The 17,993-nt window shown below is 38.9% G+C and overlaps 1 protein-coding gene across 2 annotated transcripts in view; it reads left to right on the forward strand.

Moving 5' to 3' along the window:
* DHRSX (dehydrogenase/reductase X-linked) overlaps positions 1-17,993 on the forward strand; it is a 164,482-nt gene that overhangs the window by 72,206 nt on the left and 74,283 nt on the right. For both annotated transcript variants that reach the window (XM_040661659.2, XM_046906088.1), the window contains exon 4: positions 4,325-4,507. In XM_040661659.2, coding sequence (XP_040517593.1) covers positions 4,325-4,507 — 183 coding nt within the window. The remainder of the gene's footprint in view (positions 1-4,324; positions 4,508-17,993) is intronic.

Raw genomic sequence — 17,993 nt, forward strand, 5'->3', positions numbered from 1 at the left:
TCTGGAAGCCCTGCCTGCTTGTTTTGTTACATCTCAGAGAGATCTGTAAAACACTGACACCCACATTTTGCATCACTGCACGGATCTCAAGCACCTGGTCCCACATGGAGTGGGAGGTCCTGTCTTTGTGCCAGGGGCATTTTCCTGATGCAGCAGGGGCTGCTTTCTTCCTCCCCAACTCGGCTGACCATGTGCCGTGTGTTCTCATGCAGATCACTTCTCCGCTTGCAGCTCTGTCCACGCACTGTAAATACTGGTGGATGGGCAGGGAAAACCAGACTGAGGCTTTCTCTGAGGGGAGAACTGTGTTCCTGGGCTGTAACGCTCCAGAGCACGGCTCAGCCATGGAAATGAGGCGTGCTTGTTCCCCCGGCGCAAATTAGCCATGGTAATCTTTGCAAGTGGAGCAGTAAGTAACAAAACTGCAGGTCAGATAGGGGCATACCACATTGCTTTTAGCAGTAATAATGTTTCTCGAATAGTTGTATGGCTTTACCATCATTTGCAAGGTCTTACTTTACCTTGTGTTTGTGCACTGCACAGAGGCTCCGTCTTCTTTTTTTGACTGCAGTGAATTTTCTTTCTTAAGAAATAACACAAGGACTGGGGGAGACTGAGCTGATTATTTTTTGTTGGTGGTGACCTCACACCACTCTTCCCTTCTCTTCCCCTTTCTTGTGCTTTGTGATGGCAGTTGCAGATCCCAGATGCCAGATAGCAGCAGCTGGCTGCTTGGCAGATCCCTTAGGCTGCAGCTGGGTGAGCACTCCTGGACTTATTCTAGCTGTGTCATAAAGATGATCTGCAGATTGCTCGCTCCTCTGAGCTGTCATGCTCTTCAAATGCCTCTAGCTTCTTTCTTTCCTTCTCTCATTCTAGTAGTGCAAGGAGACTGAAAATTCAGCCTTGGAGAAATCTCATGTGCTGTGTGCGAGGTTTGTGGATCAAAAGGATGGCCTATGTGCGTGTTATTACTTTTACAGTACTGAATGATTCAATTAATAAATAATGCCAGGTATTTCCAATACAGTAGTAGAGCAGAGATGACTTTGTCTTTGAATACACTATACGTACGACAATAGCAGTCTTGTATGAAGACGAAGGAGAAACATTAATTCAGGAAGTCTGAGCTCTCTTTGTAAAATGATGTACTCAGTGTCCAAATTGCTTGAATGGTACTTTTCTCAATGTGAGTAGACTGATTGAATGTGAATGACAGAATAGAGCTTCAGATTTCAACAAAAGAATAAGAGCGACAAGCTCAAATAAGAGTAAATTTTGAGTAGAGGAGTTCACACACAATACGCTGTATTATCTTTACAAAGCAAATTAATATCTCATATTTTCCTCTCTGAATATTTTCTAAGGAGTAACTGCATGAGAGTTTTCTCTACTGGTTGTGCTGTACGTTACACTAAAGTAAATCCTTTTAGTGATGCATTGTAGCAGTGCCAAAGTTACCACTGGCATTAATGAAATCATAGTGAGAGTATGTTTTTGTTTTTTTATTACAATGCATGTTTTGCGAAAGCATTATAATTTGAAAGTAAGATTTAGATATCTTGGTTAAATTTCAGTAACCTTACTCAAGATCAGTAATGCTCTTGATAGATGAATGATTTTGTCTCAGGCTATTGGGCACAGCTTTGAGGTAATACTGTAAAATATCACTTACTAAAAACGTATTTCTCCAGTTCTATCAAGGGTGTTGGCCAACTAGAATTAGTTTGTTCTAAAAGGCAATTTCTTGTTGGCTCAATCTCTTTCTTTTTGGACAACATATGTTTGACCAAGTGAGGCAAATGCACTTTCTCCAAATGAGCTAATCCTCCCCTATGCTGTGCTTTATTACACTTCTGTTACTTTTGTCCCTTTCCTGTAGCACCTTTCTAAAATTACTGATGATGCCAGAATATCGCAGAATCCTGCCCCGAGCTTCTGGACGATGCAGAATTGCCATGCAAACCATAAACCCACAGAATTTTCACTGCCAGTTAAAGCAACTCCAATGTCATTGTTTTAAATTTAAAGAAATTTATGTTCCTCTATCTTATAGTCACCGATCTGTGTCCTCTTTCGCAGCCCGTGGATTATCTCTGAGTGGAGCAGCCATGTATCTTTTCCCTTGGGTGGCTTTCTCTAGCTAACTCTGTGCAATCTTTAGTTCATCTCACCACTTCCTACTGTGTGCTTTTAGCTTCCTAGAGATATTTCATCTTTTGAACGTTCTGAAGGACGTTGCAGGGGGAGTATCAACATATGCTAGTCTCACTGAAGATGCTAATGCTTCTCTCCCAAGTGCAAAGATACTTTTATTCTATCTTCCTAAAGGAAACACCATGCAATGATCAATGCTGGCTCTTTCTTTTGATGAAACCATGTGCCATACGCTCATTGTGGTACTTCCTAATGGGAGACCATTCTCTGTGTGCATTCTTGATTTCTCCGTCCTTGCTGATTCAGAAAAGAAACTTTCTGTTTCCCTCTTCTCCCCACAGCAGTTCTTCTTTCTCAGTTACATCTCTGAAGGAAGCACTTAGTTCAATTGTTCAGCGCCTTTAATATCTATTTTTTGTTGTTGTCTGTAAAGATCCTGCTAGTCCTTTGTTGCACTGCATCCAGCTGGTAGAAATTCTCATCCTCTATCTCACACAACTGACTGACATTTTATTTTGCAGATTCTTTTATCAGTTTCTTCCTTACTTGGTTATATCCAAGAGGTGCAGTTACATCTAAAAAAAGCCTATACATGTTTCAGGGGCATCATTCTCCCCTTTGTGACACTTAAGGGGGTCGGAAGTATTCTGCTTAGAAACTGGGCAATACAGGATTTTTTTTTTCCTCCCCCTGAAGTAAATGAACTTGTAGTTATCAACCTCAGCACAAAGAATGCCAAGCTATACATGTGTCACTTCAGGACCTGCATATGCGATAATGAATTAGTTTGTGCTTTGTAAATGCTTCCGATAATGCAGGCTACTACTCACCTGAACTTAGCCCTGGCAGCTCAGTCCTGAGAGGGAAGATCACCTGAAAAGATGAAGAATTTTAAAGTAGAGCTTTTTTGTTTAATTTTTCTTTGCGTCCAAAACCATGATCAGTTATCTGACGTGTTTGTGAGAGCTTGTATGTTGTGAAAAGAGTTCCAATATGCCACAGATGCAAGGTTTGCTGTTCAGATATGTTGTTACCTGTACTATATTAAAATAATTCTTCTGAAAGAACCCACAATCTGTACAGATAGAAAAGAAATGTGGCAGAAATCCATCTGGGGAAGATGTGAGACAAACTGTGAGATCCTAGCTTTCTTATTGCCATGAGAGAGAAGATAGTGTTTTGCATGAAATGTCTGGAAAAAGGTAAGTTCCAGGTTTATTTTGCCCGTGAACCTCTGCTTCGTTTATAGTGCTATCATTGTACAAAATTATAAAGGAAATTGCATAGAATTTTGTGGCGAAAGAGGAAGTCTGAACAGGAAGCAAATAAAACAAGCCAAGGAGAAACACGTGGGGAAGTGACTGCTTAGTGATGTAGGCTTATCTCATTGAGGAAAAAGCTACTTTTCACATCTTGAAAGTGGAGGCATGGATGAAGTAAAAACACAGCACACCATTTAAGGGAAAACAACTACTTTAAAGCACTCCTAAAATGTTTGAAGTGGAAGCTTGTGTGATGCCGTTGTCTGACATGTCTTTGTTTCAAAAAGGTAGGCTGAACCAGGGTTTTTGTCATATATGATATACAGCAGTTAGCCTTTGCATCTCTAGCTTGTTGCGGAATTCAATCCATGTGTACCTGAAAAGTTCTCTTTTCATGGTCTGTGGATGAATTATATGCAATAAAGCATGACAGAATATGGCACTAACCACAAAACCATAAGTATCTACAGCTGAAGACAGTATCTCTTAACAGATGAGGGGAAAATAAAGTATTAAAATATTTCTGTGCATGATGGAACCAGTCATTCATGTGGCAGATACAGCATTATTTATTCAGTGTACATTTTGATTGCCTGGTGGAGTTCAGGGCTCCTGTTAGTGTTATTACCTGGGCAACAACTGGCTATTCTGTCACGATTCTCTGTAAGCATAAAGCCACAATGCAAGAAAAAGCCCTGAGATAATTTGAATACAAGATAGAGAAATGCATATACTGTGAGCTGTGTTCCGTGACAGAGTCTTAATGTTGTGGATAAAAATGCTAATTTTATCTGTTCAGTAACATTGGTGAGCTTTCTAATGTCATTCAATACAACTTCATCTTAGCATACTCTTCATGTAAATTCTCTATATTAAGTATATAATACATAATTATATATCTTCAGGTATTGTGGTCAGAGAGATGATGCAACCAGAGAGGGAACGTGAAAGATTGCACACGTACTGTTCACAGCAAATGATGATGTCAGATTTTTTTTTAAGGATAAACAGGAGAACCTCTAAAGCAAAATGGACTTTTTGTTTGAAATTCTACCTTGATTCTGTTCCGCATGAAGCTGCAGTGTCAGGTAGTAATTGTTTTTTCCTTTTCTGTATTTTCCTATTTAATTTTGCAGTAAATGATGAACCTAGTTACCAATTCCATAATTAATCATTTTCATAGAGATTGAAATCCCTTGGAGTATGAAGCACTATTTAGCATGTATTTCATAATTAGCTGTAAAAATTTGCATAATGAATTAACTAGTTCATTTATGATTGTGATGTATGTCTATGTAAGGTGTCTGTGTATATAAATCACAGACCCACGCCAAGTGCCCATGACAGGGATTTCCCAATTCCTGTTCTAGAGCTTTGAGCATTCCACTTAGCTTTAGTCACTTACCTAGACAAATTTACCAAGATTAAGATGTCTCTGTGGTACAAATCAAAATGGTAGCACTTTTGTGCTACTAGACTAAAAGAACTATAGGGTACCCTGAGTTGGAAGGGACTCACAAGAATCATTGAGCCCAACACCTGTTCCATATACCGTCTATATTCACAACTGGACCATAAAGACAAGGAAAAGGAGACCAACTGTGTCTTGCCAAAGACAGAATGCAGAAGAATATCCTGGCTACATTCATACACAACTGCAGTCTAACCTAAGGAAAAAAACCTGTTTCTCTTTTGGGAACTGTTACCTCCAAACCTATGCATGTGAGTTTCTTTTTGTTTTGAAACATTTATAGTGTTAAGGAGAATTCACTGCTCATAGTGTGGCAACGGTACCTCATAGACAACTTAGAGATATTACAGTTTTATTCGAGAACTGATCAATATGCAGTAGATATCTGTAGAATATGAGATGGCACAGTCCAGCGATGACACAAGTGTTAACCAACTTAGATTGACAACTTGGAGAAGTTGTCCTGAAGTGAGAAGACAATAACAAAGGGAATAATTTTCATTATAGGAAATGATGGTGGCAGTTTCTACTAAATAATGATATTAATCTAAATCTTCCTATAGAGTTGGTATTTGTCTACACCTTTGGAGCTTCTGAAGTACCCGTAGATTTTCTAGATGCTGACATAGGTGAAAGTGAAAGAAGCCATCCCGTCATTTGGAAAGTCCAGCTGAAGGCTTAGTCACCATTGCCATTACTTGTGCTGTCCTGCAAAGGGTGATACTCCCACTGGGGCATCATGACGTAACCATGACAATTCTGCAGGGTAGCAAAGCAGTACTAAAGCAGATTGGAAGAGGAGTAAAGAGTCAGCAGTGAACTCACGTTGTAGTGGATTCACTTCCCTGAGTGCTGAGACAGCCTGAAACTGAGGCTAGGCCTGCTCTGCCTAAGCAGCACAACTGAGGCCTTGTTCCTCTCACTTAGAAGATGGGTGTTCTTCATTAAGGCATGTTTGCTCATCTTAATAAGCTGTGTGAATCTATTAAGTAGGGAGACTTGAATTGAATTGATTTGCTTTGTTTAAACATGCTCTGGCTTTTGCTCATGTATACAGCTCATAAAAAAGAAACCTGTTTGAGTTTAGCCCAGTATCCCATGGTGATTACTTAGATGTGCTGTCATAGCCCTGAGCTCTGAGTCTAGGATTTTGTTGGCAGCAGTGCAGCTGCAGTAATTACAATGATATGGAAAGCTGAACCGTAATTTGAAAACCAAAAGGACCATTGTAACTCTTACAGTTTAGATTGCTGAGTAATGTCCATTCAATATACAGAGGTGAAATTCATGATGCTATATTATTTTAAGTAATTAATGTGGATCAGATCTATTTCAGACATCATTCTTCAGTTTAAGCAGGTAGGTAGGAGGTTTATTTCAGTGCTCTGTTTAACCAACCACTTAAGAGTCAAGTAGAAGTTTTAGTGAAATTAATTTTGGTTAGTTAAGACTGACAAAAGCCTTTGAAGATATTTATTGCCATATGTACGTTAGATTTTATTCATACAGGTTTAAGAACGACATCCTTTTGTCTCATAAGCAACTTCTCTCGTGAAAAACATTCCTGCAACTTTTTGGACCTGTCAGCAGTAGTTTTTTTTTTTCCTAATCAAAACCTGCAAAGGCAGATTTATGGCTTGGAGTTGCAATGGCTTCTGCCAAAATGAGGCACTGAATCCTTTTGAATGCTGCCTGCCATGAATTGACTCAAATTGACTATAGCTATCACAAGTAATAATAAAGAAGAGCAAAGTGAATTTGGCATGCACAGATAGGGTCTTGGTGCAGTCTGTGGAGATAAGACACTTTTGATCGGACTGTGACTGAAAGGTGGATTGCCCTCTCTGAGATTGAATTCAGGTTTCTTATCTGTGATTTCTTTCAATGAAAAACAGATTAATTGTACTATTGAAATCATTTTAATTTGTAAGATGATATATAAGCACATTCTGAAGTGATTTTTATTCTTCTGGTGATTACTAGAGACTGAAAATACCAGCCAGGCAAAGTCTACCTGCGAGTGTACCAAAACCTGATTACTTTTCTTCAGTTTATCTTTAACATAAACATGTTTAACACTTGATTTGGGCAGTGTTGACTTTGAGAGAAGGATGGCAGCACAGGAGGAACAGTTATAATTTGAAAGCTGAATCCTAATGTGGATGGTTGCAACATACGAACAAGAAAATCTATGACGTGTTGAAATGATCTATGTTCTTATGAAAAAAGCAATAGCAAAGCAAAATGAAGCCTGAGATTTCATTTTTTTTTTCTGCAAATAACATGGGTTATGTGACTGGTATGTTTTTCCTCAAGACACAACCGTGTATCTGACATCGTCAAAGAATAACAAAAAATGACATTCCTGAATAGTTTCTGGTGATCAGCTTAAACAGAGACAAATTTATGGAGGTGCGTGCTATTTTGAGCAGCCATTAGATATACCTTATAGACAAACCTTTGTCTTCTGTTTAACAGCAGATTCACTGTCCTGTCTAACCAGGTTGTTTGGTAACCTTGAAGAGATGATTTTCTGCTTTTGAGAGAATGTTTGAAAGTGGTAGATGTGATTTTTATGTATTTGGGCAATCAATCAAGTTTATTGCTTGGCTGCCTTCCCAGCTCCTGGTTGCTTTTACTACTTAATTTTGCGTTGAACAAGCAAATAAATGTTCTAATCATACATAAAGTAGTCTGGTTTGATTGTCATGTTCTGAATTCTTAACAACAGCTTAAAGTATTACAGCTACATCCTATCAGCGTATTGTGGCAAGTCTTGTGAATTAATTTCAATAATGAGTATGAGGAAAATGCCACTGAAACCCTGCAGTACAGCTCTGACATATTTTTCATAGCTATTTCCTTGCAGTAGTTGTCTACGACAATTCACTTACCTAGAAAACTATATTCTTGGTTTTGTAACAGCATGGCATTTCCAAAAAGCATTGCTTTTGGACTATATATGACAGCTTCCTGTGGCCTTCCTGGTGCTACGAGGGCCAGGGATTCCTGTGGCTGTAACCCTCTGAGACAGCATCCTGGGCACCTTCATGACGTGGGTATTGTTTTGCCCACCCAGCATATGGTGAGCTGTGGGCACGCAGGCAACTTCATTGCAAGAGCAGAAACCACATGAGGAAGAATTGCTCAATGAATAATATCTGTCACCTTACCAATCCAGATGTAGAACAAGGCATTATCCAGGCACTCCCTATAGCAGCCAGAGCGAGTTGGTTTCTGTTTTAATCCCTGTCACCTCCTCTCCTTTTCAACTGCTTCATATCTTCCTAGTTCTTGATCCTGTGCCAAGGAAGATTACTTGGAAACGCTCATGAAAATTCTGGTCAACTGTTTCTGAGCTGCATAAATGATATTGATGCAAATTTCTGGATAGAAAATGGTCTCCTGATGTTTCATTGGAAGTACTTAGCTTCTCAGGGGCAGAAGTGGCTCCAGTTGGCAGGGCTACATTTGGCCAGGAAAAGAAAGAAAAAATTATCGCCTTCCCCCAAATTACATACCTGTTAAATTGCTCGCTTTGCATTAGAAAAAAAATGACTATTAACCTTATTAAACTGGGATGGCCCATAGGCTGCACTAAAGTAAGTAGGCAAGTCAAGGACTTGCCTTAACTATTTTTTTTTTTTCGTTTATGCCCATTAATTGTATGCACCAATCCCTTTCTTTCTATTAAAAAAAAAAAAAGATAAAAAACCTAAGATTGAAGAAATTAAGAACACACACTTTATGCAGCCTAGTATAAAACTAAGAAATGAGAAACACATTAAAACACTTCATTCCATTCATATGCATTCCTTTTTATAGGACATTCAGAAAATCAGATGTGATGAAACAAAATATATACATAAATGTATACACACACATAAGGTATTGGAAAAAGTGGGGAAAGTGTAAGGGTGGATCAAGGAAATGACTGGAGAAAGTGCCTTAGAGGGAAACTGAGGTGTTACCCAAGTATTTGCCAAGTGTATTTGCTTAAGCACAGCTCTACATCAGATTTCAGACCAGAGCTAGCTTGCATGCTGCCAGTTTAAACCCCAGGCAAAAAATCTGTGTTCAGTTTCTGTCTGACCCTGTAGATTTTCCTGGAGCAGCACAGTCCATTGCCATGAATTGGAAGAGAAAAATTTGAAAGGTACTGAAACCAAAGGGCTGTTAACAGTAGTGGGGAAGAGAGCATAGCAAAAAGAACAAGAACATGTTAGAGAGAGTTGAAATCTAACTAGTTTTAACACTTTTTTTTTTTTTTTTTTTTTTGTGGTTATAAAGGTGACTGTATGATTCGTAGTCTCTTGTGAAAACTCAGGCAGATATGATCTGACCAGTCCACCAGTTAAAGGCAGAACAGGTCGAATAAGAAGTTGACTTTAATAGCAAAGGATAAAATGTGTACAGAAATATTCCAGAAGAGATGATTTTTTCATATTTTCTAGTGTTTCTGAGATTGGGTGTTTTTGCTCTGAAATAGAAATCAATGAGTTCGCAGTGTCTCTGAGAAAACTTATGATGTAAACAAGAAAAGACAGAGACGAAGATAGTTAGATGGGTCAATGGATTTTTTAGGGAAAAAAACCCACAAAGGATGAAATGAACAGATAAATCAGTATCATTTCTCAACATCATAAAAGAAGTAGAATGGCAGGCACAAAGCATGCGGTCTCCTGTGAATAAATGCCATTAAATTTGGACACCTGTTTTTACAGGAGACAATGAACACTCACATCACTGTCTATTCCTTGTCAAGATAACAGACAGATGTAAAACTGGCTAACTCATGAGAACTAAGAAAGTAGATAAGTTTCACATAACTGCTAGAAATCAATATCACTGAACAAAAGAGGTGGGAAATAGATTTTTTTAAAATTATTATTATTATTTTTTTTTGGTCATGCTTATTTATTCTTAGAGTCTTGGTAAATATTCATATTCTCTTATTCCTAATACAACCAGTCAAATAAGCTCACCCTTCAGTTTTCCAGTTTTTCCTTTGAAAGATCACACCATAAGGATGCTGAAGAGCCTCTCCAAAGCAGGGAAGTTTGGATGAGTAGATCCTTTACTGCCAAATTCTCCTGTAAATTTCCCTGTCATTTTTTTAGTTATGTCCGTACGTAGGGTAAAATATTTGTTAACTGGTAGAAATAGAGCAATGCCAATGCTGAGTGTGTTGGGAAAGTGCTCCAAATGAATTAAAGTATGAGATAAAATACAGAAATGCCTCGACTCTGAATACGACACTTACTTAGGTTTGGATGTGGACTTGTTGATCGTGGTGGGTTCCTTGTAGCTTAGGATATTCTATAATCCTATGACGGTATACCGATCAGTGAGCCAGTTAATGTTCTTATAAGACCATAAGAAGGACAAAAACATTGTGTTTTGTTGTCTTTATCATTAAACGTCAGATGATAGATGTCTTAAGTGCTGTGATCAGACCGCTGCATACTCAACTTGCGTTTAATGTATAATTAACACAAATTTTCAAGCAACTTATGCTTGTTTCCTGTATGCATTTCATTAAGATGCTTTCCAACATAATGGAATTTCATTAAGGGAAAAACAGAAAACAAAAAACATTCTTACACAACCTACTTGCTGTTCATCTATTTAAATTAACCTTGCATGTTTGAGTCTATAAGCATTATAGCAGAGTAAGAGTATGTTCATGAGTGGCAGCACTGGTGTCTAGTGAGTCTTACACAACCTCTGGATTGTGCTCATAGCCTTTGAGGGGGTAGGATAAAAGTAAGTTTTTCCATGCTGAACATTGGTCATGGGTCAGTCATGGGCTGATGGATTTCATTAACCACCCTAGGTAAAGTCAAGGAAGCCTGCACAGAGAACCGAGGCAGGAACTTCTTAACACTGAGAGAAGCAAATGCTTTCAGTAAGAGCTGCAAAATATGAAGGACTGGTGTGGTGGAGCTTTTGAATTATCTGTTTGTTCCCCATTGTACCTGGGAGTGTAGTAGAAAAGGATGTGATAGGAAATTGGAACAGTCATATGTCAAAAGAGATGTGATGGATAAATGGAAATTGTGACAGGACATACACATCAGTAGGACAATTTATGATAATGACAAGGAAGCACACAAAATGTGTAGAAGTGTTATACATACTTGTGTTCATATTGTTTATCAAGCAGGAAGATAGGAATGATATCAAAAATCATTCCTTCAAGAAACTTGCAGTCAGGAAAGTGAGATTTATTTTCAAGGCTACACAGACCCAGGACTGGTGTTTACTTGAGGAGTTTGGCCAGGCCAGAGCATCTCCAGATGCAGTTGTGCTACTGGTGGCTGGGATGTTGCATCAAGAGTGCTTTCTTTGATTTCTCTGATTAGAATGCAAGTTAGAAATGAAGACACAGCCCTTCATTAGCTATGTACTATTTACATGTTGTAACACGACAAAGCTTGACATCTTTTATTACTATAAAAAAGGGGAAAAAAAAGAGAAAAAGTCCGCCTCATATAAATTCAGGCACTCCAACTTAAAAGTAAAACAAAACAATTTAACAATTTGTGCTTATCTTTTCTAGTAGCTCTTCATGGCAACTGAAAGGTTTTGGAAAAACGTTGCTCAGAACTTTGCTAATTTACCTTCTTCCAACTAACTCAAGTCCAGTTAACTATTCCTGCTGTGTTCTTTGCATGAATATAGCCTTTATTCTTGTGAAAACTTCCTTCGTTTTCTTTTTCATTCTTCACATGTTTTACCTGGTTTTGCCAATTCTGTGAGAAGTTCAGCAGTTTTTACCTCCAAACATTCTCCTTTCATAGATACATGGAATCACAGAATCATAGAATGGCCTGGGTTGAAAAGGACCATAATGATAACCTAGTTTCAACCCCCCTGCTATGTGCAGGGTTGCCAACCACCAGACCAGGCTGCCCAGAGCCACATCCAGCCTGGCCTTGAATGCCTCCAGGGATGGGGCATCCACAGCCTCCTTGGGCAACCTGTTCCAATGTGTCACCACCCTCTGTGTCTTTCTTCTGCCTTCCCATTTTGCTTCCTGTGTACCCCCAAAGACTGAGCAAAAAAGGAAGAGGCAACGTATTAAAAAGTCACTGTGGTATCTGGTGTTGACTTTGCCCTGTGTGGATGACAAAGAGCATTATTTCAATGTGAACTTTTCCCAGCCTGTCACAGTTGATTTTTCCCTGGATTGTTATGATGAGACTTTAAAGAATTTTAACGCAGATTTTTCAGCGTGCTTTAGTTGAATGCACTGATATTAAATTTTAATCATTTCAAATGAAGTTTTATGTGGCGTAATGAAATTCAGCAGAATTATGCAGTCCTAGTAATCTTCATACTGTTAATGCTTTCTGTCTGTCTGGTATCAAAAGGTTTCCCTAAACTGTAACATAAAATAACTTCACAGCTGTAAACTCAGAGCTCACCCGTTAAAGACAGCTGAAGAAGAGGAGGACATCAGTGTATTCAGAGTTATTAAGATGACTAAAGGTGACAAACACAAGCCACCGCTATAGCAACTTGTACTTTCATACATCTGTGAAAAAGATAAATGATCCTAAGATGTGTTTGATGGCATAAACCCACAGAAAGCTGGGAAATATCAGAACCCATGGACGTTGAGTTCCACCTGCAGAGCAGAGCGCTACATGTTTAGTTAAGGTGAGCGCAAGCTGAAATAGAAGCGTTTGGAGTTAAAATGACAGCAGAAAAGACCAGGTGAATTAGGCTGATTTTGTCCAAAAATAGTTAAATGCAAGGGTACTTTTGCTGCCCATGGACATTTCAGTGGGCCAAACAGTAAAACATTACAAATATATTTACACTAAATACAATTACAAAAACAGTGACGTATAAATAAGGCTTGAATAGATTTAGGCTACAAGTTAGAATAAGTTTCCCACTGTTTGGAGCAGTGAGATGACAAGTGAATCTTCCCTTAAATGGCAGGGAAAAGGCTCCTTTCTGAAACAGCAGCTGATGGGTTTATGAACGGATACGACCCAGTGCATGTGGATATAGTCATGGTTTGTGATGATCTGTTCAATCCATGCTTCCTACCCTCAACTGCAGGTAGCTTGCTTGTTGTTAACTTTATTGAGTAAAGCAAAAATCAGTCTTCCAGTTCCTTTGCTCTCTCTTCTACAGTCACAGACAAAAACCGTAAGGATTAGATAACATCTTTATTGTTTATTATTGCAGTGATTTCTATAGCTCAGGCAAGACTGAGGCTCCCTTGTGTAAATAGAAGGTGATTAAAGAACTTGCAGTAAATAACTTACCACTAATTAAAATAAGTCAGCCATTAAATTGATTTAGAAAATCACCATTGTACTTCCACTCATAAGATTTCTTAATAATTATTTGTCAGAGATCAATTTTAGTATTTCAGTATAGAAAGAATTTATTACAGAGGTATATTTTGTGGTATTTAACCCTTCTAGGAATACTCTTGCAATTTTACAGAACTGTTTGAAACCTTGGGCTCAAACTGCTCTCGGTAGCTCATATGGCACCGAGTGCTTTCCCGACTAGTACCAAAACTGGTGCTACATTTTAATGGATCGAGGACAGAGAGTGCTGGGATAAATGTGATAAATGGCTAGGAAACAGCTCATAGTTTACAGAGATGTCTTCTGCATGGCCTGATAATTCTTTAATGCTTTTTCAAAATTCATAGCATTTTTTCCCACTGCATTCTTTTCAGGTAGATTTGATAATGTGATATGAATTAGATTTTATTCAGTTCTATGCTTTGCTTATGACCTAACAGTTTTACCATTTGTTACCGTCATGACCTACATCTTTTGTATCTGCTGGGCCACTCTCATGCGCATTGGTGTGCTGTCCACGTTGCCTTGCAGAAACACAGAGCAGCAAACAGATACTGAAAGATGTAGCATTTGCCACACTAATGCATCCTTATCTGGCTACTTTGATGTTCTCCCACAGGACAGCTCATCTTTTAGCTTCAAAGGGGTCCCACTAAGCAGTAACTGCAGTAAGGGTCTACGGGAGTTTCTCTGTTTATGGGAAAAATCAACACTTTACTATGGTTCTTCTATCCTGCGATGTTTTAAATACATAAATCATGTGGCAGGATTTGCAGGGTAACCCTTCCGGAGTCACCTACATACTTGGGTCAGGGATTTTTGTGACTCACATATTTTCTAAGATGTTATCTTATGAGCCTCTGTAGTCTATGTTTTCCTTTCCAAGTGTTCGAAAGAAAGGAGATCTGCTTGAAATGTGAAAGCGCTAAGTTTTGGTCAGCTGTACAACAGTGAAGGTTTTGCTGCTGTTTCCAGAAATTGTTAATCGACGTTGAGAAAAATACATTTTGGAAGCATTTTTTTTCTTATTAATTTATACGCTAAGGAAATGAAATTAGTGTATCTATGTATGACCCAGTATACTCAAGGTTCCACTAACTCAGATATGCTGTTTGACCTGTGTTGTTTGTTTGTTTTTCTGTTGGTTTTTGCTGTTGCTATTTGTTGGGCTTTCTGTTTTTGTACTGTGATTTGTTGTTATTTTTTTTAATGTATTTTTTTTTAGGTATATGGATAGAACTCTGTTGTAAGACATTAGATTTTCGTTTCAGGTTAAAATTTCCTTCTTCTACCTTGCTTGTGCTTTTAAAGAGCACTTCAGCTTTTAGCGGTTTACAGAATTAATATATATTTTTTAATTCTTCTTCTTTTTTTTTTTTTTATACAAAGAATTTCCCTAGAAATTCTTGGTTTCTGAGTCCAGCTGTTTTTAACAGGTGATAATCAAAAGCTCATCAGCATGTAACAGAAAGAATATTCAGATTACCTTTTATAGAGCATGGATGTGTTCTTTAAATTGTACAAGTAGCAGGTAAGTTTTTCACTTGTGTCAGTCATCAGCTTTGTCACTTTCCCACTAATAGCTTGGTCTTATTTCACTTCTTGTAGTTAAAACAAAATCTTAAAGTGACAGATTTGATTTTTCTGCCAGGAATGACACTTTTTTTTTTCTTGAAATGTGTTCTTCCAGCTACTAGGAGGATTGCTCCAACTGTTTTGTATTAGACACATCTTCTTCCCCTTCTTTCATTCTGCTTTCATTCAGAAGCTGCAGAACAGAGCAGATATCTGGGAGGAGGAAAGGGTAATTTACATTCCACTACCGGAAACAAAAAAACAGATTTTAAAGAGGGACTGAAAGAGTAGAAAGAAGTAGAGGAGAAGTGACATGGAGTGGGAGAGATATTGCCTCAGATTTCTACTTCCCAATGTGTCCCACATTCCTACTCCTGGGAAAAAGATGAGGAGGATAAACTAGCTGTTTCTAAATACAGGCTCACTTCACTCACAAAATACAACAGTAAGCCAGGGGGAAAGGAGAATAAGAAACTGCTGCCACTGTGGGCAAACTACATCAATGTCAAAGAGTGTGGAAGGACCCTGCTCCCAGCATAGAGCACAAACGTTTTTGTTTCATATTCACAAATGAAACTTAAACTGTAGCTTTTGAAATACTATGATTTTAGTGTGCAAACATTTCTTGCACCCTTTTTGCCTTTTAATGGTTGCAACTTACTCCAACTGAAGTGAAAATGCATAGGCTGGTATTGTAGCCACAGTTGCCAGCGATAAGATAGATGGCAGCGCTGATAATTCTTACCAAATATTTCCAGTTCTTATAAGTAAGTCTTTGCTGATGTGCTCATTGAATGCATACTTCTTTGAGACAAATCTGCAAACAGTCCTAATGTAAAGTAGTATAAAATCATGACTGTGAGTCACAGCTTATGCAGAGAAAATGTAACTTCTGCATATATTAAGGGAATATAAATATCAAAATAGGGTTGATTAAAGAAAAAAAGTAGTAATTTGGAACTACATTTTTTTTAGCTCTAAGATGCAAGTCAAGCATCTTAAAGAGTGATTATTATTTTTTTTTCTGTTAGAAATTAAAATATCTTAAAAAGCCTTCCCAAGCTGTACCAAGTCCTTTATCTCACAAAAATGAATGATGTGGGAAGAGAATATTGCCTTCCAGAAAAATTACATTCCAGGTTGCCCAAATGCCTTAAATTGTTCTCTCTTCTCTGGCTCAGGCTACCCTTTCTTCCTCATTTACTTGGCTCAGGTGATGGCAAAGAGATTTCTTAAGAGAAAAAAAAATGCAGTAGTTTTCTAGTTAGAGGAAATATCTGTGATCATTTTACCTTTTTCTTCATGACTTTTGGAATAGAAAATGGATGTTAGTGAGCCTGAATTTCTTCTGCTTCAACTCATTCTCTTTGGGAAGGTAATGAGGAGTGTGTACCACGAGAAATCGTCCACGTGGGCTGGATATGTATTATGCAGGGATATGCCTATCAGAAGGGAGAAAAATTACAGCTTTCTCCTTGAAAAGTCCAGGAGCTTTTAAGATACGTTATTAGACAGATACTGAGCCATTTTGGTGTAGCAAGATGAAACTCTGCCTCTATAGTATTAGGCAGCCCTTTGCTCAGGAAATACCAAAAGACTTGCAGTTCATGCATCAAAATATTTATCCAAGGAGAGATAGAAGGGAACAAAGGAATTATCCAGTGATGTCATGAACAACTCTCTGCTGCCTTGGTGATCACATAGGTCTGATCACTCCGGCCTTCCTTTCTTATCAGAGAACGGGAAAATGTAGCCTTGGGTTTTCTGTATCTCAGGACAATTAGCCCTGTGGAGAAAACATAGCATCCATGTTCCTCGTTAATTTCTCCCAGCTACTAGTTTATAAAGGTCTGCTGTAGCTCATCCTGAAATTATGGGTTCAACCCAGAACGAGTAACTCTTGGGTCAGGCCTGGTGTTGTGCAGAAAGTCAGAAAGATGGGTTACCCTGGTGCTGACCTGTGCAGCACTCAGTCTTCTCTTATCCTCGCTAAACAAGCCCAGTTCCCTCAGCCTTTCTTCACAGAAGTGCTCCAGTCCTTTTTCATGTTTCTGACCCCTCTCTGGACCTACTCCAACAGCTCCATGTCCTTTTTGTGCTGAAGGCCCTGTGCCTGGACTCAGAACTCCAGATGGGGGCAGAGCAGACAGGGACAATCCCCTCCCTCTCCCTGCTGGCCACCCCTCGTCTGTTACAGTCCAAGATACTGTTGGCCTTCCAGTCTGCAAGCATGCACTGCTGGCTCATGTCCAACTTTCTGTCCACAAACCTCTCCTGAATTGAATTCTCCTTCAATTCAGATCAAGACTTGAATGGCTATGGGTCTTTCTAGAGAGTGAGTGTTGCCTCCCAGGTCTGAAACCCAGCCTAGAACCTTGTGCTGGTGGCGGAGAGCTGCTGCCAGTAGCTGGGCAAGGAGCACATCTTGGCAAAGCACAAGTTGGTGGCTTGCTGTAGGCACAAACCTCTTGAAGAGAGATTTCTTCTGGAGGGCATGAAGACTGGGAGGAGAGGATGACAGAGGAAGTGAAGTGAGTGTGTTTGAAGGATGGCTGGATGAAGACCAGTTTGTCCTTTGATGACTTTGGAGAGTAGGCGGAGGGAATTGTTTAGGTTTCTGCAGCCACTAGAACTCTTGGGATGAGCAATATGCAGACAACAGGATGGAGGGAGTCCCCGGGGCAAGTATCCTAATGTTTCTGAGTGGCTAATATTTGAATTCAAAAGGTGCTTTTAATCCAAGCATGATTTGCATTTTAGAGCTGCCTCAGAGCCCAGGCGGCATCTGGACATTTGCCTTTTTACATCCACTAGCTACCACCACCATTACAGGACAGATGGCAGTATGTCTGCCTTGGGGTATAACTTGTAATAGGAAGTGAAGGGCTGCAGTTGCCAAAAATTGAATTATCAACAGCCAAGGGTCTGAAAAAGTGAAAAAATTAAACAGAGATAAATCAGAGAGTGTTGATGGCTGCTGTCCAAGTAGTCTGAAAGAATGAAGCAACAAAACAACCAAGCTGCTAACCCAAATATATAATTTATCCTTAAATTAGTGTTTTACCTGCCCATTAAAAATGTGTTGTTCTCAAGCTTTGTACAAAGCTAACTAAATTTACTTCGGTTCCCTGAACAGGGGTTGGAGAGATCAGTGTCATGCTGTTAGAGCAGCCAGAAGAAGGGCACAGCTCT

Source organism: Gallus gallus, chromosome 1, assembly GCF_016699485.2.
Source record: "Gallus gallus isolate bGalGal1 chromosome 1, bGalGal1.mat.broiler.GRCg7b, whole genome shotgun sequence".
NCBI lineage: Eukaryota > Metazoa > Chordata > Aves > Galliformes > Phasianidae > Gallus > Gallus gallus.